The sequence below is a fragment of the Aquarana catesbeiana genome, linkage group LG01, assembly GCF_042186555.1.
Source record: "Aquarana catesbeiana isolate 2022-GZ linkage group LG01, ASM4218655v1, whole genome shotgun sequence".
Classification (NCBI taxonomy): Eukaryota; Metazoa; Chordata; class Amphibia; order Anura; family Ranidae; genus Aquarana; species Aquarana catesbeiana.
Window position 1 is genome coordinate 328856504 of NC_133324.1, and position 26379 is coordinate 328882882.

Here is a 26379-nt window from a genome sequence, read left to right on the forward strand (position 1 = left end):
TCCCGGCAAAGAAGATGTCTTCATCTACCTCATTTGTGGGGATGCAGGAATCTTTACATTTTTTTTTACTTCAGCCTGCTCGGTTAACGAACAAAAACGTATATGGCCAGCTTAAAGTGGTTCTAAAGGCAGAAGGTTTTTTTATCGTAATGCATTCTATGCATTAAAAGTGGTTGTTAACCCACTCATATAACTTAATATAATCCTGCTTGTTTCTTAATGACAGGTGCTCCTGTCTCTGTATTTTAGAAAAAATGCCGTTTATACCTTATTTCTTAGCGCCGATCGGCGCTCACGTACCCACCGGCTCTCTCCTCTGCCCGGCTGACAGCTTCATCAGAAGGGGCCCAGATTCCCCAGATGTCAGTTGGGACGAAAGGAGGAGAGGAGAGAGAGAGCTGGCTGGTCACGTGAGCGCCAAGCGGTGCTAGCAATTAAGGTATAAAAACTGCATTTTTTTTATCAAACACAGACAGGAGCACCTGTCATTTAGGAACAAGCCGGATTACTGTATATGAGATTTTAACCACTTAAGCCCCGGACCATTTGGCTGGCCAAAGACCAGAGCACTTTTTGCGATTCGGCACTGCGTTGCTTTAACTGACAATTGCGCGATCGTGCGATGTTGCACCCAAACAAAATTGACGTTCTTTTTTTCCCCACAAATAGAGCTTTCTTTTGGTGGTATTTGATTGCCTCTGTGGTTTTTATTTTTTGCGCTATAAAACAAAAAAAGTGACAATTTTGGGAAAAAAAAAAAAAAAAAACGCAGTATTTTTACTATAATAAATATCCCCAAAAAATATATAAAAAACATTTTTTTCCTCAGTTTAGGCCGATACGTATTCTTCTACATATTTTTAATAAGGAAAAAAAAAAAAAAAAAAAACGCAATAAGCGCATATTGATTGGTTTGCGCAAAATTTATAGCGTCTACAAAATAGGGGATAGTTTTATGGCTTTTTTATTATTATTATTTTTTTTTCTTTTACTAGTAATGGTGGAGATCAGCGTTTTTTTTCAGGACTGCGACATTATGACAGACATGTCGGACAATTTTGACACATTTTTGGGACCATTGGCATTTTTACAGCGATCAATGCTATAAAATTGCATTGATTGCTGTAAAAATGTCACTGGCAGTGAAGGGGTTAACCACTAGGGGGCAGTGAAGGGGTTAAGTGTATTCTAGTGTGTGTTCTAACTGAAGGGGGGAGGGGACTGTGCAGGGTACATGACAGATCGTCTGTTCATACTCTGTATGAACAGTCTGTTCTCCCCTCAGAGAACCGGAAACTGTGTGTCCTGGTTCTCCATGTGCCCCGAGCGATTGCGGGAGCCGGGTGGTGATCGAAACAGCCTGGCACTCGCATCGGCTCCGTGGGCGAGCATACGCCCCCTAGTGGCCGTCTATGGTACTGATGTACCATGACGGCGATTCGCACAGCCGAGCCATGTTGCCACAGTATAACTGCGGCGGCTGGTTGGCATGCTGTTAAAATTTATTACAGCAGCAGGAGGGGGGTTGTGGGCACTGACACCGAGCTGACAGGCAGGGAGGGGAGGGGGGGGGGCAGAGGGAGATACAGCAGAGCTGCAGATAGCAGCAGATGACGGAGACACGTAAACTGACCACTGTGACAGGTCCGTCTCTGCTCACTGTGCAGGGACAGACCTGTCAGAGCTCCGCTCTCCTCTATGGGGGAAATCGAATGAAAACGGATGGAAAATAGGGTTTACAACCTTCTGGATTTAGCGGATCGGATGTCAGCGGACATGTCACCGCTGACATCCATCGCTCCATAGACCTGCATGGAGCGCCCGTTCAGGTCTGCCTAAAAATCTGAAAGGCGGACCTGAAAGGGGCCTTTCACACATGCCTTCAGTTTGTTTCATCAGTTCAGTCGCGTTTTTTCAAAGAAAAAAGGGATCAGTTTACATCAGTTTTCATCAGTTATTCATCAGTTTTTCTATCCACTTAACCACTTGAGTCAAATTTTTGGTTTACATTAGAGCTCGGATAAAATGAGAATCACGATTTTTTTGCTTAGAATAAAGATCACGATTCTCGTGGCGTAAAATCATCTTTCACATTATACAAAACAATTGGGCTAAGTTTACCGTTAAGTTTTTTTAATTCATGGAAGTGTATTTTTCCCCAAAAATTGTATTTGAAAGACCACTGCGCAAATACCGTGTGACATAAAATATTGCAAGGATCGCCATTTCATTCTCTAGGGTCTCTGCTAAAGAAATATATACAGTAAAACCTTGGATTGCGAGCATAATTCATTCCGGAAACATGCTTGTAATCCAATGCACTTGTATATCAAAGCAAATTTCCCCATAAGAAATAATGGAAACTTAGATGATTCGTTCCACAACCATTTATTCATAAGTGCTTCAGTTTATAGTCCATATAAAAAGATTATAGCAATGTGATAGGTTATGTAACCATAAAATGTCCATCCACAAATGGCAGCCCCCACAAGGGGATTAGAAGCAAAGAGAGGCGCCTCCAAGTGTAGCAATATGGTTACATTTAATGAAGGTAAAACATTTAGCAACTCACATGGTTGATGAATAAAAGAGGCACATCCGGAGTAAAGCTGTCCACATAGACAGTCCTCCACACCGCCGGCTCTCACTGCTGTCAGTCTGCAATCGTGAACAGGAAGACTACCCTGCAGTAGAACGATTTGAAAGCGAGGCTTGAAGCACACATGGAAGGGATGACGTCGATGGTGGTGTGGAGGGAGGTCTACATGGACAGCTTTACCCCAGATGCATACATATTTAGATGTGCCAGTTTTAATCGTCAACCATGTGACTTGATAAATGTTGTACCTTCATTAAATGTAACCATATTGCTACACTTAGAGGGCCTCTGTTCTGTTTTATACTCAATTGTGACATGACGCTACTTGTATATCAAGTCAAAATTTGTTTAAAAATTTTGCTTGTCTTGCAAAACACTCTCAAACCAAGGTTTTACTGTATAACGTTTGGGGGTTCTAAGTAATTTTCTAGCAAAAAATACTGGTTTTAACTTGTAAGCAACAAGTGTCAGAAAAACGTTTAGTCATTAAGTGGTTAAACTGCCCTCATCTACAGACTGAAGTTAATTCCTTTGATCTAAAAGAATCTCTCTGCGCTGAGGGATGACTTTTTTTTTTTTCACAGCTCTGGCTCTGCACTGTTTACATAGAATAGGGGAAATGCCAGTTAAGATCAAGAGGGGAATTGAATCGAGATCTTTTTTTTTTTTTTAACAATTAATCATGCAGCTCTAGTATGCCTGCGTATGTGGGGTTTTTTTTTGTTTTGTTTTTTACTTTTTGTGCGTTTTTTTTTTTTTACCTATGATTTTATTGCTATCACATAGGGGACCAATAGTCCCCTATAGCAGATACATGACAGGTCCTCTTTGGGGGGGGGGGCAGGAGAGGTGAAGAGCAGTATACACAGTGAGGGAGCAATCTGTACAGTTTTCCCTTACTTGCCGATGCTGATGGTCACCGTCAGCATTTAAATGTAATTGTCGGTTCCTCTTTTTCCTATACTTCATAGCACAGAGAAGGAGCTATCATTCGGCCCGCCACTAAATTAAACAAAGGGGTGGTGTCACCCAGTGATATCACCCGGTGACACCGCCCCTTTGTTTAATTTAGTGGCGTGCTGAATGACAGCTCCTTCTCGGCGCTATTAAGTATAGGAAAAAAAAAGAGCCGACAATTACATTTAAAAGCTGACAGTGACAGTCAGCATCGGCAAGTGAGGGAGCCTGTCTGTACAGACTCCCCGCTCACTGTGTATACTGCTCTGTCCTGCCTTTCTCTGCCACAAACCTCCCCAACGTGACTGGTTGCTCCTATTAACCAATGCAAAAAATGGATGAAAAACTGACCATTTGTCAGTTTACATCTGTTTTTCATCCGATCCGTTTTTTTTGACGGATGAAAAATAGAGCTTTCATCCGTTCAAAAAAACAGTTGTTGATGGAAAGCGCATGAAAATAGATGATCATCCACTGTCATCCATTTTTCCATAGGAATGCATTGATGTCCGGTTTTCGTCTGTCAACGGATGTATAACAAGTAAACAGCAATATTATACAAAACAAAGTTATTCATTTCAAGTTATTCTTTTTTTTTTTTTTTTTTTTTTGAGATTTAAAAAAGACTTACATTTGCATTTTGTATCCTTTGAATGAAATTAGTGCAATGCATCAGTAACTCTCGTGCATCAGGTCTATGAAGGGCTTTCAGAAAGTCTGAAAAATTTCCTTGACCCAGAGAAAGAAGGTAGGAGAGGAAGAGAGGGCGTACAGAAACTGTGGAGTAAAACAATACTACACATTAATCATTGTACAACTTTTTACTATACAATCTTCCAAGAAATTGTATTTCTCACAATACAACACTAAATGCAAAGTACCTCAAACAGTCATTTAACATCAACCCATGTGCTGAATGTCTTCTTAAAGTAAAACTGGACACCACTTTAAAGTTTCGCCTACTTGTAAGCTTGCAGAGATGAAGACTTTTTTCTATTAGGGCTTATGGAGAAAAGGCCATGAATGTGCTGTACGCTGCAGTCACAGAGCTCAGTGAAGTGGACTGGAGCCACCCAAGCTTGCGTAGTCAGGGTTGCCAGCTGATATGAGGTCATTTGTGGAAGTCATTTGTAGGATGGAAAGAATTCAAGTAGAGCTGTACTTTAAACAGGACAGGTTCAATTTAAAAAAGGTCCTATGTGGGCAACACAAAGTGATTTTACCAGACTGATAAAACTGACCACACACTGTGCAAATTTTTTCGGAACCAAAACTAAATTCACTCAATGGGTGGCCCTGCTCCATTTGAAAAAAGTCTGCTGGAAATTTTTCAGTCAAACATTGGCTACATTGAATCAAATTGGTTAGGTTTGGGTAATTTGACAAACAGTTTGCACAGCCATTGGCGCTCAATGCTGTCAATCAAAGCCAGTGACAATGGAGGGAAGAACGAGGCTGAGTCCCACTGTCTGTGTCTATAGACAAAGACAGCAAGGCTTGGGAGCAAGCGGCTTTCTATGGGGGCCCTCACCAGGGAGGTTGAGCCAGGAGTGCTGGCCGGGACCTGAGAAGAGGAGGTTCGGGGCCACTCTGTGCAATTCCATTGTACAGAGCGGGTAAATATAAACCGGTCTGTTATTTTTAAAAAAAATCAAGTTAGACTTACCGGTAACTTGTTTTCCATGAGTCTTTCAGGACAGCACCTTGAGAGCGTGGCTCCACCCACTTGACAGGAAACACACCTCCACCAAACTTTAAAAGGAGGCTCCTTCCCACTTATCATCAGTAGTAGTAGAGAACCTCCGGCCCAAGCTGGAACACATAATCAGAATATGGTTAGTCACAGCATAGTAATTTAATACAATAAGGGCGGGTTGCTGCTGTCCTGAAAGACTCATGGAAAACAAGTTACCGGTAAGTCTAACTTGATTTTTCCCTTATCGTCTTTCAGGACAGCACCTTGAGAGGATAACAGAGACTTACCCACTTAGGGAGGGACCACAGCCTGCAGGACCTTTCTGCCAAAAGCCTGTTCACTGGCTGACAGAAGATCCAGTCTGTAATGACGGACAAACGTAAGGTAACTTGACCACGTAGCCGCCCTACAAATCTGATCTGGGGTGGCACCAGCCATTTCTGCCCATGTAGAGGCCTGAGCCCTGGTAGAATGTGCTTTAATTCCTAGCGGGGGAGATAGCCCCGACTGAGCGTAGGCTGCTAGAATAGCTGATTTAAGCCATCTAGCTATAGACCCCCTAGAAGCTTGTTGGCCCTTCTTTTTACCTGAAAAAAGTATAAATAGAGAATCCGAGGATCTAAAGTTACTTGTTACCTCCAGATACTGTAATAAAGTCCTTCTTACATCCAAATTGTGGAATTTGCCTTCTTTTTCCCCCGAAGGGTTAGAGCAAAAGGTTGGCAGGATGATTTCCTGCGACCTATTGTGTGCTGACGCTACCTTTGGCAAAAAACCTGGATCGGTTTTAAGTATAATCCTATCTGTGTAGATGGTTAAAAAGGGTCTCTTAACAGATAGGGCGTGCAGCTCACCAATTCTCCTTGCTGACGTTATTGCAACTAAGAACAAGGTCTTAAGAGTAAGATTCCTTAGAGAGATTCCTTGTAGTGGTTCAAAAGGTTCCTTTGTAAGGGCTTGCAGGACCACTGATAGATCCCAATTGGGAAAGTGCTTAGCCGGAGCTGGTCTAGATCTGGTAAGTGCCTTGAAAAATCTTATAACCAAGGGCTCAGAAGAGATTGGTCTTTCTAGAAATACTCCCAAAGCAGCTACTTGAACTTTAAGGGTGCTGACTGACAATCCCTTGTCTGCCCCTTCTTGAAGAAATTCCAAAATTGACACTACATTTTTAACTTTTCTCTTAGTCAAATGACAAAAAGAGTTGAAGACCTTCCAATATTTAGCATAGATTTTTCTGGTCACTATTTTCCTACTGGAAAGTAAGGTAGTTACCAAGGGTTGTGACAGACCTTTGTTTCTTAACAACTGCTCCTCAGAAACCAGGCCGTGAGGCTTAGACTGGCCACTCCCGGATGCTGTATTGGACCCTGTAGGAGCAGGTCCTGCCGGAGAGGCAGCCGCCAAAATGGTTTGACTGCCATCTGTAGAATGGTGGAAAACCATGCCCTTTTTGGCCAAAATGGAGTAATTAGGATTACTTCCACCTTCTCCCTCTGTATCTTCCTTAACACCAACGGGATAAGTTGGAAAGGAGGAAATGCGTAACCCAGATGGAAGTTCCAGGGCTGGATTAACGCATCTGTCCCCTGGGCCTTGTCGTTTCTGTGAATAGAGAAAAATACTGGGAGTTGTGTATTTTCCTGTGATGCAAATAGGTCTATTTGCGGTTGACCCCAGGCCCTGGTAATCATTGCAAAGATTTCCGGATTCAGGCTCCATTCTGATTCCTGAATCCGCCTTCTGCTTAGATAATCTGCCACTACATTTAAGGTGCCTTTGAGGTGGACTGCTGATAGGGACCGAACATGCTTTTCTGCCCAAACCAGGATCTTTGAAGCTAGCAACTGAAGTGTTTTGCTTCTTGTACCCCCCTGTTTGTTTAGGTAGGCTATGGTAGTGGCGTTGTCTGAGAGGACCCGGACATGAGAACCTTGAAGGATGGGAGAGAAGGCATCTAAAGCTAAGGCGACTGCTTTTAGTTCCCTCCAATTTGAGGACCTCCTTGCCTCTGTCCGAGACCACATTCCTTGCGCGAAGTCTTCGTCTAAGTGAGCTCCCCAACCCCATACACTGGCATCCGTTGTTACCACTTTTTCTATTGGAAATGACCAGAGCAGGCCTTCTGACAGATTCTCCTGTCTTCTCCACCACCAAAGTGATCTCTTGACTTTGGTGGGTATCTTTACCTTTGCTTCCAGAGATTCTGACCTGTGATTCCATATTCTCAGGAGAAAGCTCTGGAGAGGCCTGAAATGTAACCTTGCCCATTGAATGGCTGGTATGGTTGCTGTTAGGGTTCCTAGGGATGACATCACTTGTCGGACTGATAATTGCTGGCTTGCCTGCAAGGACGCTACCACCTTCAGGACTTTCCCCTTCTTCTCTTCTGGGAGAAAAATCTTTTGTTCCCTTGAACAAATCTGATACCCCAGGAATAGTATTTTCTGGGCTGGAACGAAATTTGACTTCTGCAGATTTATGATCCAACCCAGGGTTTCTAGATGACCTCGGGTCCTTCCGAGGTTGTCTAGCAGTCCTTCCCTGGAGGGGGCAAAAAGGAGTAGGTCGTCCAAGTACGGAATTACCGCAATCCCCTGCATGCGAAGAGGAGCAAGCGCTTCTGCCATTATTTTTGTGAAAATTCGTGGGGCAGAAGACAGGCCAAAGGGGAGGGCCCTGAATTGCAAGTGCAGAACCTCTTTTCCCAAATTTATCGCCAATCTTAGGAATTTTTGGGACTGCGGGGCTATAGGGATATGCAGATAGGCATCTCGAAGGTCTATTGATGCCATAAAGCATTCCCTCGTCAATAGATTCTTGACCGTGAAGATGGAGTCCATACGAAACCTTTTGTATTGGACTGATCTGTTCAGCGGTTTCAGGTTTAGGATTAACCGAAAATCTCCGGATGGTTTCTTTATCAGGAATATACGGGAATAAAATCCCTGATAAAGCTCCCCCTGAGGGACGTAAGTCATAACCCCCTGATCTATCAGATCCTTTAATAGGCTCTTCATTGCCAGGGATTTTGTTACATCTCTTGGAAGATTTGTCACCAAGTACCTTTCTAGGGGGAGATCTGAAAATTCTATATTGTAACCCTGGGCTAGCATATTCAGGATGTACTGGTTTTCTGTTATGCTTGCCCAATAGGGGAGAAAGTCTTGTAGTCTTCCCCCTACTTGTAACCGACTGTCATTGCGTCTTGCTGGCTGACGCAGGAGGATGGAAAAGGACATTTCCTCTGCCCTTACCCCTCTGCCCTGACCAGCTTTTCTTTTTCTCTTGAGACTTGTTCTGTTCCTGAGCCCTTTGAGGACGAAAAAACCGTTTGACTGGTTGTTTCTTCTTTTTGACAGGAAAAGATTTCTTTTTATCTGCAGTCCTGTCCAGAACTGAATCCAAATCAGGGCCGAACAGTAAGTCTCCTAGAAAAGGGACCCCGCATAATTTGTTTTTAGATGCTGTGTCCCCTTGCCAAGTCTTTAGCCATAAAGCCCGTCTAACTGAATTAGCAAGGGCTGCCGCCTTAGCTGTCATCCTGATAGACTCTGCTGAGGCATCAGAGACATAGGCTACGGCTGCTGAGAGGGTAGAAAAGGAGTCAAGGATTTCTTGTTTAGGGGAATCTGCTATTATATGAGCTTTAAGCTGATTTACCCAATACTCCAAGTTCCTGGAGATGCAAGTAGTTGCCATTGCTGGCTTAAGGTTGCCCATAATGGATTGCCAAGTCCGCTTGAGCTGTTGATCCATTTTTTTATCCATGGGGTCTTTTAAGATCCCCATGTCCTCAAATGCTAGATCAGTAGATCTTGACACCTGAGAAAAGGCTGCATCAAGTTTTGGAACCTTATTCCAAAGAGCTGCTGGGTCTTCATCAAAAGGGAACCTTCTCTTATGAGCCCTAGAGAAAAATGGTTTCCTATCAGGGTCAGCCCATTCTTTTCTGATTGTTTCAGAAATCACTGCATGGACTGGAAAGGTACGGGACTTAGACTCACTAAGCCCTGCATACATCTTGTCATGTAAAGACATCTCCTTATGCTCTTCCTCAAGGCCTAGAGTAGCATAAATAGCCTTTAAAAGGCCATCCACCTGATCCAAAGACAATTTATACTTGGAAGACATATTCTCCAGCTCATCACTATCCTCATTCGATTCATTAGAATGGGATGGGGAAAGCCCTTCCCGGTTCAGAGGACCCATTTCCGCCTCTACTGCCGGGACTAACAGTGAGCCTTGAGAGGACTGTGAGGTAGTGGGCTGACTTGCAGATGGATAGGTGAGTGAGGATCTGAAGGATTGAATGGTAGCATCCAATTCCTTTTTGGCAGATGCGATTAGATCACTGCATGCGGAAGTGGTTTCTTCCCTCACCAAGGAGTCAATACATGCTTGACATAAAGCCTTTTTCCAGCCCTCATTTAACTTAATTTTGCATGAAGGGCATCTCTTTCTAATCCCAGGGTCAGAGCTCTTGGCCTGCCATGATAAGGGAAAAAAAGAGAGAGAAAAAAGACAAACCATCTTTTAGAGTCAGCCTGATTACTCAAGGTTGCTCACCACAGGTGCACAGTGAGAAAAGCTATCAGACTCATGTGCCCTGACAGGCCCCTCCGCCACCAGGGGGAAAAAATACCCTCAAACTTCACTAACATTTAGAGAGAAGAGGGCTAGAGAGAGACCCCACAGTAAAGCTGAGCAGAAACTACAGTCTGCTCCTTACCTGGGCCTTGCTGGTGCCTGTGCCCACTCGCTGCGGTTCCTGAATCCATGCTGAGGCAGCAGCGTGATGCTTGTGGCGAAAACGCCGGTTCCGGACTCCAATAGCACCTGTGCGCCGGACCGGAACCGGCAATAAATAGGCACCAGACCTATTCCTCCCTCCTCCCCCTGCGCTTCCGGCGGAAATGACGCCTGGCGCCTGCTCCATGGATGCCGCCCCACTTCCGGATACCTCACATCCGGCGGATGCAGTCCTCTGACTGCCCTTCCCAAGATGGCGGCGGCGTCAGGGAAAAAACATGTGCAGGCAAGAAAAAACAAACAGAAATGCCTGACATGCCCGACGCCTCCGCCTGGGAGCAGCAATACCCGGAGCAGTCCTGGCTCTCCCCGAGCACTGACGAGGGAGAAGGAGCCCATCCACCCGGCACCCGTAAGCCTGTGGAAAATGGGAGGAATCGGCTCTCCTGAGGTAGGTAAAAATAGTGGAGTAGGGAGCCTGTTCTCTCAGGACAGAACCTTGAGAGCTCCAAACTCCCACATGTGTTCCCGCCGGAGGAAACACATAAACTGATGATAAGTGGGAAGGAGCCTCCTTTTAAAGTTTGGTGGAGGTGTGTTTCCTGTCAAGTGGGTGGAGCCACGCTCTCAAGGTGCTGTCCTGAAAGACGATAAGGGAAAGTGCATTTAAGAGCTACTACTTTGGCCAAAAGTGTGTGTTCATGCATTACTGGATATATTCTCAGTTTGCACAACTCTTCAAATCCAATACCAACTGTAATGACTCAGTGTAATAGATCTGCAAAGAATTGAAGGGTGTAGGCTGCATTGAAACCCAGCAGTCTAGTATCTATTTTAAAATGTAATAGCATTACAGTACATATTCTAATGCTGAAAAGAAGCAAGTTAATGTACTGAGCCAATGAGCTCCTCAAGAATTACACGTAGCCTGTTCATTCTGAGTTTATATCTTTGTCTGCATTTCACTAAAATGTAATATACAGTATTTTGTACATAAAAGGCAGTAAACACGTCCAGGCTTAAGCACAAAAATAAATGTGCCAGCATTATATTTACAACACCTACGTATGGCACAACCTTTAGGGAATCATAATTAATCTGTTGTGTTGGAAACTGTGATGAAAATGTTTGTTAAAGTTACAGCACATTTGTGAATGTGCTTTATGGTTTTCCCCTTAAAAGACTTTCTTACTTTCTTGTAAGCTTATATAGAAGCACAAGAATTATCTGTATTGGAGATAATGCAAAACAAGATGTAGGTTTTACCTGGGGGGGGGGGGGGGGGGGTGAAGGTCTGCTTACTCTGTCACTTTTTTCAAAATGGCTATGTATAATGATTTTAATTGTACAGTTCTTGTCTCAAGATAAAATAAAGATTTTTTTTATCCCCCACACAAAAAGGATTCTGGAAGTGGAGCTAAGATTATTTCAGGAACTTGACAAAACAAGGTAAAGCAGAAGTATGGCCAAAGCTCTTTGGCCATACCTCTCCTATAGGTCACATAAGTGCACTTGGTTCTGCACTCCTGTGACACAGATTCAGCCTACAACGGGATAAAGCCCACTATTGGCTGACGTCACTCAGCCGGTCCAGGCTCTGCAGGAATCCTAAAAATAATGTTGGGATCCACCTAGATGCCTAACTGGCAGCTGGCTCAGCCTCACTGCGCACTGCTGAGAGCATGACTCAGCCGCTCTCGGCCCCTCCACAGCCCAGCACTCCAGTGAGCACTGGAGGGGCAGAGCAGAGTAGTGACTGACAGTCACTGCTCTATGCTCACAGCAGACTTGAGAACTGAGTGATCAGTGGTCTTTGATTGCTCAGTTCTCAGGTGTAGAGGCAGCGAGGATCGATGTTGCATCTAGATAGGCGATAATGAATGCTTAATTTTTTTGAATCTCCCATTTCTTTTTTAAAATGTTTTTTTTCCCATCTCAACACATTTTGGGTAGACTATGAAAAGTTAATGAATACCGGAAAAGTATATGTACAGTTGTGCTCATAAGTTTACATACCCTGGCAGAATTTATGATTTCTTGGCCAATTTTCAGAGAATATGAATGATAACACAAAAACTTTTCTTTCAATCATTGTTAGTGTTTGGCTGAAGCCATTTATAATCAATCAACTGTGTTTACACTTTTTAAATCATAATGGCAACAGAAATTACCCAAATGACCCTGATCAAAAGTTTACATAGTACCCCAGTTCTTAATACAGTGTATTGCCCTCTTTAACATCAATGGCAGCTTGAAGTCTTTTGTGGTATTTGTGGATGAGGCTCTTTATCTTCTCAGATGGTAAAGCTGCCCATTCCTCTTGGCAAAAAGTCTCCAGTTCCTGTAAATTCTTGGGCTGTCTTGAATAAAGTGCATGTTTGAAATCTCCCCAGAGTGGCTCAATGATATTGAGGTCAGGAGACTGAGATGGCCACTCCAGAACCTTCACTTTATTCTGCTGTAGCCAATGACAGGTCGACTTGGCCTTGTATTTTGGATCATGGTCATGTTGGAATGTCCAAGTACGTCCCATGCGCAGCTTCCTGGCTGATGAATGCAAATGTCACTCCAGTATTTTTTGATAACATACTGCATTCATCTTGCAAACAATTTTGACCAAATTTCCTGTGCCTTCGTAGCTCACACATCCCCAAAACATCAGTGATCCACCTCCATACCTTTCATCATAGGCCTTGTTGACTCCTCTCCAAATATAGCATTTATGGTTGTGGCCAAAAAGCTCAGTTTTTGTCTCATCACTCTAAATGACTTTGTGCCACAAGGTTTGAGGTTTGTCTCTGTGCTGGCGTATTGTTAGCGGGATACTTTGTGGCATTTGCGTAGTAATGGCTTTCCTCTGGCGACCATGCAGCCCATCTTTCTTCAAGTGCCTCCTTATTGTGCATCTTGAAACAGCCACACCACATGTTTTCAGAGAGTCCTGTATTTCACCTGAAGTTATTTGTGGGTTTTTCTTTGCAGCCTGAACAATTTTCCTGGCAGTTGTGGCCGAAATTTTAGTTTGTCTACCTGACCGTGGTTTGGTTTCAACAGAACCCCTCATTTTCCACTTCTTGATTAGAGTATTGAACACTGCTGATTGGCATTCTCAATTAGTTGGATATCTTTTTATATCTCTTTCCTGTTTTATACAGTTCAACTACCTTTTTTCTGCAGATCCTTTGACAATTCTTTTGCTTTGACTCAAAATCCAGAAAGATGCAAGGGTCTGTCAGGAGTCCAGAAATGCACTGAACTTTTATACACACACACACACTAATTAGAGGCAAACAGATCACAGGTGAGGATGGTTACCTTTAATAGCCATTCAAACCCCTTTGTGTCAACTTGTGTGCATGTTATCAGGCCCAAAAACACCAGGGTATGTAAACTTTTGATCAGGGTCATTTGGGTAGTTCCTGTTGCCATTATGATTTAAAAAGAGTAAACACAGTTGATTGATAATAAATGGCTTCAGCCAAACACTAACCATGAGTGAAAGAAATGTTTTTGCGTTATCATTCATATTCTCTGAAAAAATGGCCAAGAAATCATAAATTCTGCCAGAGTATGTAAACTTATGAGCATAACTGTACATTTCTTGTTTTAAGGTGCCACTTGATGCAGCTTATGTTCTCTGTAAGAACACAGATACCTAAATACCTGGATGGAAAGTGACAGGTACCAGCAGTCAGTTTTGCAGGATTGTGGGCAGTGATTTTAAGAACAGAAAATAAGACAAAGGGAAGATTGACACAGGCAAACAAACCTTCATAAGACAACAGCTTCAGCAACTACAGCTACAAAGCTTAAAAAAAAAAATAAAAAACTGAATTCTAGAGTTGCCTTAGATGTTAGCAGGTGGTCTAGATGTTAGCAAGTGGTCAGAACTGCCTTCATGGCTCTCTCGTGAAAAGGCAGCACCACACTTGCAACCTAGAAAAACTGCATATCTTCATGTAAAATGTAAAGACTCAAACCACTACTCTCATCCCGAGGGTACAACTGGTTATAAAGGAAGAAATTTCCTATCCAGCCAATAACCTTAAACTTGGAGGGTGGCTGCAGCTCTGTCATTCCACCATATCCAGGCTGCGAAAAAATAAACTATGATGTAATATTTATGAGTTTCATAATATCAGAAAGGTTGATTTCAGCACAGTTATACATAGACATGTGAAAACAGGACACCTACCTTTGTAGTTTGTTCCTCATTTTCCGGAAAGACATTTTGCTTTCTGTTGACATTAATGTTGTGATGTGTGTCCTGTTGATAACCTGCACCCATATCAGGTTTTACATAGTAGATGTGCACTGTGATGCCTAAAACTAAAGTGAAAACTGAATCAGTAAGTATTCCTTTAAAAAAAATGTTCTTATGGGACCAAGCACTGCAAAAAGCAATATGTGTAAGCTACAACATTCATTGATGACCAGATATCATATTGAAGTCAAATCAATAAAGTTGCAATTGTAATAATTTGCTATGTGATACTACTGTTTATACATTCAGTCTTAATTTTTTAATGCAAATGGACATCACATGTGAGTAGAAACAGAAAAGTAAAAGGTTGCCCATCATATAAACATTGATTTTAGAAGCACCCCATTGCTGTCCAATTTTATAAGTGGTGCAGTCTGCAGAAGCTCTATTGGTGAGACTCATAACAGAGGTCCTTAGACAATTAGGAATTTGGGTGCAGCAATACATGTAATTTTTAGTAGCAAAAAGCACTAACTCTCTTTACTTTGATTCCTTTGTTTGCATCATACTGCTATCTATGTAATTTGGACACAAGAACAATTGTCCAACACATGTGAGCAATCAAGTGTCACACATTCCTGCAATTTAGTCTCAGGGTAGAAATTATTAGGGCTATATCTCTTCCATATACATGTTCATGATAATAGTATAGAGCGTAGTCTCATATCAAAGGTGTCACAACAGACCTCTGAGAATGGCTGGGCATAAAGGTACAATCTGACTATTCAGAGGTCGTTTCAGATGCTTCACAAACAAACATGCATGTTCAGGTCGCTCATGGACAGGAGAGTGGAGCAAAAACACATCTCTGGCTCTTTTTTGTTAGTCTCATGGTAGAAATCATTAGTGATATATCTCCCCCTACACTTGATCAGGAAAGGATGGTAAAGCTTAGTCTCATCAGTCAAGGGTGGCAACAGACCTCTTTGTTTGGGTTGCTTTTGGAGCAGGGAAGTGAAGCAAAACACATCTGGAGCACTTTTTTCGCAGGGGAATAAATAACTATTGGTCAACTATTTTTCTAACCTGATCAGTCAACCTTCTCTACCAAGAACGGTAAACCAGCAAGCTTTGATGGTGCACAAAAACATGATATTGCCTTCTAACCAAGACAAAATTTATGAGTGTGATCAGCTTCCACGAGTGCTTAAAGATTTCCTGTGGTATCATAAAGAAGTATTTTTTCCCCCAGCTTTGATTTGGCAACAGGTCAAGCAAGTAAATACTTTTTCTCAGAGCTAGAACGGTTTATATAACTGAACAGATACCAGGGTTATATATATATGAAAGGTGACCTCCAAAACAAAAGGAAAACTCACATGGACAGAACTGATAAAACATGCAAATAACTAATCTGAAAAATGCCTTACATTACTGGGTGCAAAGGAAGTTGTAGTCATAACTCAGCTCAAGGCATAGCAGCCCTAAACAAATGCGTTTGCCTTTTAGATCTCTTGGAGACTTGAGACAACATTTTTAACTCTAGCAGAGGAGTGAGACTTCATCAATGGACAAAGATCTAGGGGTGGTCAATACTTCAAATATCTACCATTCAAATATAAGATTTGGTAAACCAGTGATATTTGGATAATCATTATCTGAATATCTCATTATTTTAACTGTGCTGACTTAACAAATAAAGTTGTACTGTATATTTACTCCCTAATTTAGCTTTACACATTTGCCAAAGGATGACCCTAGCTAAAAGTCAAAGTGAAGCAGCACTGATAGTTGCTGCCCTGTCAACTGTCTGAACTAATGGCTGATCACCCGCTGTCTCAGCTTTACTGGCTGTGACTGGCAAGTACCCCAGCTCTGCAGGTCAGAGTTTTTGCATTCAAATCTCAGCAGTGCAGGTTTCCTCTGATTGATTCAGTTTACTCCCACAATTCAAAAGGATACCAGTAGGTTAGAAGATGTCCAACTAAGCTTGTCCTACGGTGTGTATGGGAAAATATTAGCATGCTATGGACATTATATTATATCCAATCCTACAGATGTAACAAACCGCAAAGGTTGTACCATCAGTTAGTCACTGGGGGGGCTTTATTTCTTCTTGAATTCAGCTGAACAGAGCATGCTATTGCAGTTGCGGCATACCCACTGATCATTCATAGTAGACAGACCACATAGTCACAGAACACAACCAGATCACACACTTAGTGGGCACAGGAGGCATTAAAGTGGTTGCTACCACAGAAATGTATGTCACTGCCAGCCCCTCTATTATAAACGAGGCATAACACCAAGGGTAAATGTTTTTCTAAAATGAAGCTGGTAAATATAGTTTTACAGCTATCTTCAGGCCGGTCATGTGACTCCCGGCCGGTCTCCTACTCTAAACCAGGGCTACTGCAGGAGGGGCTGAGATCTCCCTCTGACGTCAGCCAGGGAGTTCTCGTGGCTGATCAGCCCCTCCCGCAGTAGCCCTGGATCGAAGTAGGAGACCAGGCGGGAGTCACGTGACTGGCCTGATGACAGCTGTAAAACTGTATTTACAAACTTCGTTTTAGAAAAACATTTACCCTGTGTGTTATGCCTCGTTATAATAGAGGGGCTGGCAGTGACAAATGGTAATCTTTTATTTTTTAATAATAGCGGCAGGAGGGAGGGGGGGGCAGAGACAGGGACACAGAGCTGACAGACAGGGAGGGAGGGGGTGAGGACAGGGGAGAGCTGCGGATGACAGAGGCATGCAAGCTGACCACTGTATTCAGGGCTCAGCAGCCATGATTATCGTGGTCAGCACAGAGAGGGGGACACAGGAAGTGGCAGGATCAGCCAGGTTTTTTAGTTTAGAGAGGTGCACATTAGACAGCACAAGCACTGTGCTGTTTAATATGCTATAAGGGAACAAGATCTCTCTTTTTTTTTTTTTTTTTTTTTTTAGGGTTACAAACACTTTAAGGATCTACAGGGGGGAAAAAAAATAATAATGATCCTTCCACACTTCCCAATCCTACCCAAGTGTTACACACCATGACCATTGTGTGCGCTGCCATACCCTTCCCCCGCAAACATGGGATGGACTGTCATAACCCCACCCTATTCCTTCTGCACTACCCCAGTGCACATACTGCCCACCATCAAATCTTGCAAATACTGTTTACCATTATATCCTCTCCACTGTCCTGGACATACTGCCAGTAGTCATACCCTCTGCATTCATTCCTCTGCTGCACATACTGCCCACGTCATATCATCCACTCCTATGCATATAATGTCTACCGTCATACAAATCTGCACTCCTAACTCTGCACAACGCCCACTGTCATACCCTCCCCACTCCTCCCCGGCACACACTGGCCACCATCATCCCCTTAGTACTATTCAACCTCACATACTCCTCACTCTGCACAAGGCCCACTGTCATACCCTCCCCACTCCTCCACTGCATATACTGGCCACCATCATCCCCTTAGCACTATTCAGCCTACACATACTGCCTGCCATCATACCCTCCACACTCTCCTGCTGCACATACTGTTTGCTGTCATACCCGGCATACTCCTCTCCTGTAGATACTCTCCACTGCCATACCCTCTGCTCCTGCACAAACTGCCTGCTGTCATACCCTCCACACTCTTCTCCTGTACATAGCGTCCATTGTCACACCCTCTGCACGCCTCCTCTGCTCATATTGCCCACTGTCATACCCTTCATACTCCTCCTCTACACATACTACTCTCTCAAAACAAAAGAATTAATTTTGAATATCAGGAATATGGAATAATCTAAACATGCAGTGGTATGCTAATTATCCATAAAGGCTTTTATTTTTGTGTTCCTCTCGAATGTAATTGTACTTTGTTGCTGGGGATTGACGTCTGGTTAATACACTTTTTGTATCACAAGCCTGCAAATGCACACCACACACATTGGGTGTTTAATGCATCACAATACTTTTAAATGCGCCCCTACTGTTTAAATATGGAAATGGTATTTACCCATTTGTGAGTGGCTGAGTCTGCTGTCGCTTCTGAATCCAGCATCTGGAACAATAGCCATGCCATGCTGGGTTACCATAGAACCCACAATTCTTTCTGCACATCTCTGGTTTGTAGACAAGCCCTTGAAACTGGAAAGGCACATAGTCATCGTGTGGAAGGGTGAGATTTTGTCCATGGCGAAGTGGAACATGTTCCTGCCCTGGCGAAACAGAACTCATGATCTGTAAGAATTATAAAAAAAAAAAAAATCAATATAATCAACAGAATATGATCATAATCCCTATACAGCAAACACACAGAAAAATGCCACATTGTCCAAATGAAAGTATTCCGGGTGCTGTTATGATGAACAAAGTTTGGAATACACTTTGCGGCTTCACATATATGCGGCCATAGTTTCCAGCTTGGGGTCCGGTGCATTTCTATTCACCGGTTCAGGTGCGATTCAAGTCCAAATCTTTGCCTGAATTTGCGTCTGAACCGGACCCAAAAATGGACCCTTTTGGAAACTGCACTATGGCCGCCCCAGATATGTGTGAACCGGCTCTATTGAAAGCCGATCACACTCGCCTGTCATGTGAATTGGATGCGGTGAAAACCACATCCAATTCGCACATATGTGAACCCGGGCTTAGGTGCCATTCATACCATGCCCAATGGGGCTATGTTGCTCAACGTGGGCCCAGTGCAATAAGCTGAAACTCATTTTTTCCTATAGGCCCTGCTCACACCAACACGCTTACTTGATGTGCGCTGGGTGAAAACATTACATGCTGCAAATAAACACAGTGCAGCAAACTACATGTCACAGAACGCATTAGGGAAAGCAAAGTATTTTAGCTTCTGCTGCGAGAAAAAGTGCATATCAATACCATGCCGCACGAAAAAAAAAACATCAACTGAAATTACTTAAAGAGGAGTTTTGGGCCCCACGAAAAAATTAAGTCAGCAGCTACAAATACTGTAGCTGCTGACTTTTAATATTAGGACACTTACCTGTCCAAGGTTTCCACGATGTCGGCACCCCAGCCGATTTTTCGATCGGCTCTCGGGTGCTGCCACCGTCATTCGTAGTAGGGGAACCCAGCAGTGAAGTCTTCCCTCTCCAAGTCATTAAGGTTTCGAGGCTGACGTTTGGTAACTCGAACCTTCAGTTCCCTCCACATATTTTCTATGGGATTAAGGTCTGGAGACTGGCTAGGCCACGCCAGGACCTTAATGTGCTTCTTCTTGAGCCACTCCTTTGTTGCCTTGTCCGTGTGTTTTGGGTCATTGTCATGCTGGAATACAAATCCATGACCCATTTTCAATGCCCTGGCTGAGGAAAGGAGGTTCTCACCCAAGATTTGATGGTACAAGGCCCTTACAATCGTCCCATTGTTGCGGTGAATTTGTCCTATCCCCTTAGCAGAAAAACACCCCCAAAGCATAAGGTTTCCACCTCCATGTTTGAAGGTGGGGATGGTGTTCTTGGGGTCATAGGCAGCATTCCTCCTCCTCCAAACACGGCGAGTTGAGTTGATGCCAAAGAGCTAGATTTTGGTCTCATTTGACCACAAGATTTTTACCCAGTTCTCCTCTGATCCATTCAGATATTCATTAGCAAACTTCAGACAGGCCTGTATATGAGCTTTCTTGAGCAGGGGGACCTTGCGGGCGCTGCAAGATTTCAGTCCTTCATGGCGTAGTGTGTTACCAATTGTTTTCTTGGTGACTATGGTCCCAACTGCTTTGAGATCAATGAAAAGATTCTCCTTTGTAGCTCTGGGCCGATTCCTCACCGTTCTCATGATCATTGAAACTCCACAAGGTGAGATCTTGCATGGAGCACCAGACCAAGCGATATTAACAGTTATTTTGTGTTTCTGCCATTTGCAAAAAACTGTTGTCACCCTCTCACCAAGCTGCTTGGCGATGGTCTTGTAGCCCATTCCAGCCTTGTTTAGGTCTACAATCTTGTCCCTGACATCCTTGGATAGCTCTTTGGTCTTGGACATGGTTGGGAGATTGGAATCTGATTGATTGCTTTTGTGGACAGATGCCTTTTATACAGGTAACAAGCTGAGATTAGGATCACTCCCTTTAAGAGAGTGCTCCTAATCTCAGCTTGTTACCTGTATAGAAGACACCTGGGAGCCAGAAATCTTGGTGATTGCTAGGGGATCAAATACTTATTTCACTCTTTAAAATGCAAATCAATTTATAACTTTGTTGAAATGCATTTTTCTGGATATTTTTGTTGGTTTTCTGTCTCTCACTGGTAAAATAAACCTACCATTACAATTATAGACTGATCATTTCTTTGTCCGTGGGCAAATGTACAAAATCAGCAGGGGATCAAATACTTTTTTCCCCTCACTGTAGGAGACATTCATTCTCTAATATCAAGCCATTACAGTATTCCAGGGCAGCGAGGCTGGATTTACACCATGTTCATTGCGTTTAGCATGTGTAAATGCGCTTCAGTTAAAATGCATTTTTTAATGCATTGCATTGATGTGCAATTTTTTTCCACAACAGAAGCCAAAATGCTTTTAAAAAAACAAACATGTTATACTTACCTTCACTGTGCAGCTCATTTTGCACAGGGTGGCCCCGAACCTGGTCTTCTGGGGTCCCTCGGCGGCTGTTTCAGCTCCTCCCCGCAAGGACTCACTACCTTAATGCGAGCTCCCTCCCATGGTGTTTAGTTCTTGCGGGCGCGCTCTCGTGATACAGCCGGTGTTCTGACAAGAAGTGTCCTCGTATCCTCGTATCGGATAGTGTCCGCCCCGGACAAGGAGACGCCGAAAGTGTCCGAAGTTGATCAGCTGACCATCAGCTGTACATGGCGCTTGGGCACTTAATAATGAAGGCTTTGTAAGAGGGCCCCTCGCGGGCTCGCTTCGCTTGCCACGCTTCAGGCACGGCCTCGCTGTGCTCGGCATCTATTTATTCTAACTCTATGTCCACTTGGATAGTGGGGAATGAACCTGGACACAGGGCAGAATAAATGCGCAGGCACCGTGTACAGCTGATGATCAGCTGTTGAACTTCGGAGACTTTCAGCGTCTCGTTTGTCCTCCGTACTGCGCCTGCGGGGGGACAGTATTCGACAAGACACCGGCGGCTATAGCCACTCACTGTATCACTCGGCCATGCCCCCCAGCGTGCCGTGTCATTGGATGTAATTGACAGCAGCGCGAGCTAATGGCTGCGCTGCTTTCAATCCATCCATTGTAGCCAATCAGCGGCCAGGTTGAGCGGCAAAGAGGATGACGGGAGCGAGCGCAGGACTTTCGATGGGTCAGGTAAGTAAAACGGGGCCCTTTAATTTACTTTTTAATGCAAGCCACAGAGCAGACACACCTTGCTGCATTTATGTGGTGCAACACACTTTATGTTCCATCTTTACCTATCACACATCAACACAGTTTATTTAAACAATGCACTATAGCTTGTCATTGGATTGGTCCAGCATTATGTAATAAAAAGGTGGTAGAGAGTGGTACATTTTTATTTGTTTTTTAATTCTGTTTATTGAATTTATATTTGAGATAAACAAGGTGGCGACAAACTGCCATGAAAATGGCCACACAGGGCCGTAAACATTCTAGAAAAACAAGAATCTGATAATCTAACAGAAACTAAAAGAAAACCCTTCTTCCCCCCTCTAAACGCATCACCCTTCCACCTTTGATGCCCCTAAGGGCTGCTTAGAAAAAGTAATACATCCACCTTCCAAAACCAGTGATTAATAGCTGAATGAGCCCGTAGCCCATCCTGGTCTGAAAAATACATTGAATAGTAAGTTCAACCATCTGGGCTATCCTAAATAGTGCAAACACTGCCGAGAATTCTCAATCCACACCTGAGAGGTCAACCTGTGGTTGAAGAAGGATCCATCCAGGCTCGCCATACCTTTTGAAATTTCTTCTCACAACCTCTGGAGATATATGTGGCCTTATAAAAAGAGATCATAGAGTTGACCAGACCTTTCCAGAAGGCCGGCTTCTTCCAATGGAGAAAAATTGCCTTTCGTGCATAAAATAGTATGACATTGAGTAAGGTTCTAAGGGCATTAGACGGGGCCACAGCATTCACCAAACCCAGGAGGCACACTGAGATGGACTGGGGTATAGGTACAGTAAGTATTTTGATTATGCACTCAAGTATTTTTGACCAAAAGTCTTGGATTGCCGGACAACTCCAAAAAATGTGTTCAAATTTGTCAGGGACATACGTACATCTCCAGCAGGCGGCGGAGCACGAGGAGTAATTCCCTGCCAATTGGACTGAGGTATAGTAGATTCTATGCAAAAATTTAAACTATCAGTCTATCCCTAGCTGACATCCCTAGCTGACAGCAGATGTTTAAATGGCCTCTCCCACGTCATCCCAATCCTCCCCATCAATGTTTGGGACCTTCATCCTTACAACGGAGCATCTTAGGAGGTGTGGTCCCAAACAATTCTTTGTAGGTTATTGACAACGTCTTGGATAAAGAGTCATCCTGGAGAAGGTTTTCCAAAACCGAAGGCTAAGTCTCTATCCCCAATGTCTGAAATTGTGACTGAAATGCATGCCGTAGTTGGTGATAACAGAAAAAATATTGTTTCGGAAGATCAAATTTTGCTTTTATTTGATCTAAGGAGAGAAAAATGCCCCCCTGTGTAATATCCCCAACCTTTTTGATCCCCCTTGCAGCCCATACCCCTGGATCTTGGAATTCACAAAAGTGCGGGAGACAAGGGTTCATCCACAGTGGGGCGGCAGGTGACATGCCCTTGTAGTCAGGCTGCATGAAGTGTTGGGAAATTGCCCATGCTACGATAGTGGCCTTCATAGATCTGGTCAGTGGAAGAATAGACTTGCTTCCCCGGAATACAGCCAATCGTAAACTCTCATACAAACCCAAAACTGCTGCTTCCAACACCGTAGCTGAGTCACTGTCATCCTCCAATAGCCATCAGCATGCATTTGGCCTGCAAGGTAGTACTTGTACCAATCAGGTAGGGCCAACCCCCCCCCCCCCCCGGGTTCCTGCAGCACCTTTAAACCTATATGCGGGGTCGAAGGGGACCCTGGGTCACTAGGAGGTCGCTAGGCCACCTAGTCTTTTAAAGTAGGATTTAGGGATTTGTAGGGGCGCATGGTGCAAAAAATAAAGGATAACCGGAAGAACCTTCATTTTAATAAGATTTATCTTTCCAATCAAGGATAGCTGTAAATTTTTCCAGGCCTGGATTCTCTGCTTGAGAGTGTTACAATTAAAGAATTTTTACCCCAACAGGGCAATTTTTTCCCCAACACAATCATTGTAGTATATCTAGATGTGGCCTTAAAGGGGTTGTAAAGGCAGAAGGCAGTTTTATGCATTAGGATAAAAGCCCCCCACAGCCCCCCTAATACTTACCTGAGGTCCCTCTCTGTCCAGCGATGTTCGCAAGTGTCTCAGCCGTCCGAAATTCTCCCACCTGATTGGCTGACACAGCAGAGGAGCGGAGAGGGGGAGGGGCCTGGTCGGGGGTTCGGTGTCTGAATGGACACAGGGAGCTGTGTCGGCTTGGGTGCCCCATAGCAAGCTGCTTGCTGTGGAGGCACTCGACAGGAGGGGAGGCCAGGATCACAGAAGAGGGACCCGAGAAGAGGAGGATCCAGGCTGCTCTGTGCAAATCCACTGCAACAGAGTAGGCAAGTATAACATTTTTGTTATTTTTATAGGGAAAAAAAAAAATTGAGACTTTACAATCACTTGAATATTCCCAATATCACTAAATGTTAGCAGGATATAGCTGCACGCTTCTGGCTAAAACGAGAATCACAATTTTTTTTCTTAGAATAAAGATCACGAATCGCTCACGATTCTCGCGGAGTAACATCATCTTTCACATTATACAAAAAAATTGGGCTAACTTTACTGTTTAGTTTTTTTTTTTTTTAATTCATTCATTCATTCAAGTGTATCTTTTCCAAAAAAAATTGTGTTTGAAAGACCGCTTCGCAAATAGTGTGCCAGTGTGACATAAAATATTGCAACAACCGCCATTTTATTCTCTAGGGTCTCCGCTAAAAAAATATATATAAATGTTTGAAGGTTCTAAGTAATTTTCTGGCAAAAAATACTGATTTTAACTTGTAAGCAACAAGTGTCAGAAAAAGGTTAAAGGCCAGTTAACACCCGATACAGTTCCGTGTGCTTTTTTCTGCACTAAAAATGCATGCACAGTGTTTTCCATGTATTCCAATGGCTCTAGTTCGCACCATGCAGTCAGTTTCCGGAGAAGAAACTGACTGCATGGTGTGAACTAGAGCTATTGGAATATATGTGCATGCATTTTGTGCAGAAAAAAAGCGCACAGAACTGAACGGAACTGCGTCTGGTGTGAACTAGCACTGTCTTTATGTGGTTAAACTGACCTCAATTAGAGACCCAAGTTCATTCCTTTGATCTAAAGAACTAAATGATACTTTGTTTATAGTTATCTCCCAGGGCTGACGATGTTGTGATAAACTTGGCAGGTGGCCTCTTTTTTTGGGTTTTTTTGACAGCTGTCAGCTGTGAGCAGAGAACTCTCTGCACTGAATCGAAGAAATGCTGTATTAAGATTGTGAGGGAGGTTTAATCAAGATCGTGATTTTTTAACGATTAATCGTGCAGCTCTATAGCAGGATGGAGTAAGATCCATAATGCTAACAATACTACATTGGTAGTGATGTTATAGCGAATAGCAGCTCCTCCAGGCAGATCCCAACATGGGTGCTTGACTTTTTTTTGTATAGTTACATTGGTCCAGCTTGGGCCAATGTAAGTATTTATATGCCATATCTGTGGCAGGTGAGAATTGCTGTAACAGTTACCACTACTACAGTGATTGCTGCCATCTTCCGGGTGCCATGCCAAGCGACTGCCCTGTTGCATAGGGAACACATGGGTGCTCGCTTGGCATGGGTGCCATTTACTGAACACCTTACATTTTTCTTAGTAAATTTTGCACCTTCCCCCCTTGTCCAAACAGAAAATGGCTTGTATTCATTGAAAAAATGCAAGGTGTTCTGCGAAAGGTACCCGTGCTGAACAAGCAAGCCCTTGTGTTTACTATGCAGCAGGGGCTTTGCTTGGCATGGGTCCTGAGAGATAGTAATGATCACTGTAGTAGCAGTGACTACTACAGTGATTGTCTCCTGCGACAGGGATCTCACAGCTTTGGCATATACATACTTACATTGGTCCAAGCCGGATCAATATACTGTAACTCTGCAAATAAAAATGGGACACTTGGTATTCAGCTTTAAATATTAATGAAGATATCAACCAATATAAAGCCAGTCATCATTTTTCTCCACAAATCTGTACAAAAACCTCTGACTGGATGCTATATTTGTACTGTTTTATTAAACTGGGACTACAGTGTTTACAAAATAAACAAAAGCAGTATAACAAGCTTGAACAAAAAATTCACAACAAAATAATAAACCTACACCAGCTTTCCAGAGCTAGGACAGATACGTGAGCTTTAGATACAATAACATATAGAAATTCATACACATTTTCCCAAGCTGACGGTTCAATTGGTGGGTTCCTTGACGTCATAGACCGTACCACAGCCTCCCACAAGGCCTAACAATAGTCTTTTATGGTATAACTTGCAAGACACAGCAGGAGGGCCACACTTGGAAACCAGGAAGGAAAAAGTCATCTATAAACATAATAGAGAACCAACATATTCTAAATAGGTGGACCTTTCCAAATCTCACAGGAGTGACTTATATGTGTGCGTATTTTCCCCACACACTACAATCATAACAAGGAATGTTTATGTTTTGGAACTAATTCACATAGGCCCCCAAATCCAGGTACATCTAGCAGCCTGGACTCACTGCACATTCACTTACAGATAAATCTCAAAGGACAAGTTCATCTTTTGTAATATGTTACAGATGCACCGGCCCCAGCATTGCCCTGAACCGCCGTTTTGACAGCGAGCAGAGGATCTTCTCGCCTGCCCGGCCAAGTCATTTATAGAGTTCTGTGAATGTGAAAACTACAAGTACCAACATCCTTTGCGGCCGTCAGTTTGTAGTTCTCAATGAACTACCAGGGCACTGTTGAGCGCTCTAGATAGTTTACTGAGCTTCCTGTGAGAGTGTACCTGCCTGTTCGTATCTGAGGTATAGCCAA

General features: G+C 43.4%; 1 protein-coding gene across 1 annotated transcript in view; it reads right to left on the minus strand.

Annotated features, from left to right (window-relative positions):
- The window catches only part of LOC141144970 (rab5 GDP/GTP exchange factor-like), a 50638-nt gene extending 32243 nt beyond the window's left edge, over nt 1–18395 (minus strand). Inside the window, exons 1-3 of the mRNA XM_073631144.1 lie at nt 18216–18395; nt 14201–14333; nt 4188–4335 (exon numbers count right to left, since the gene is read on the minus strand). Coding sequence (XP_073487245.1) covers nt 4188–4335; nt 14201–14333; nt 18216–18393 — 459 coding nt within the window. The 5' untranslated portion in view covers nt 18394–18395. The remainder of the gene's footprint in view (nt 1–4187; nt 4336–14200; nt 14334–18215) is intronic.
- Nucleotides 18396–26379: the final 7984 nt, after the last annotated feature.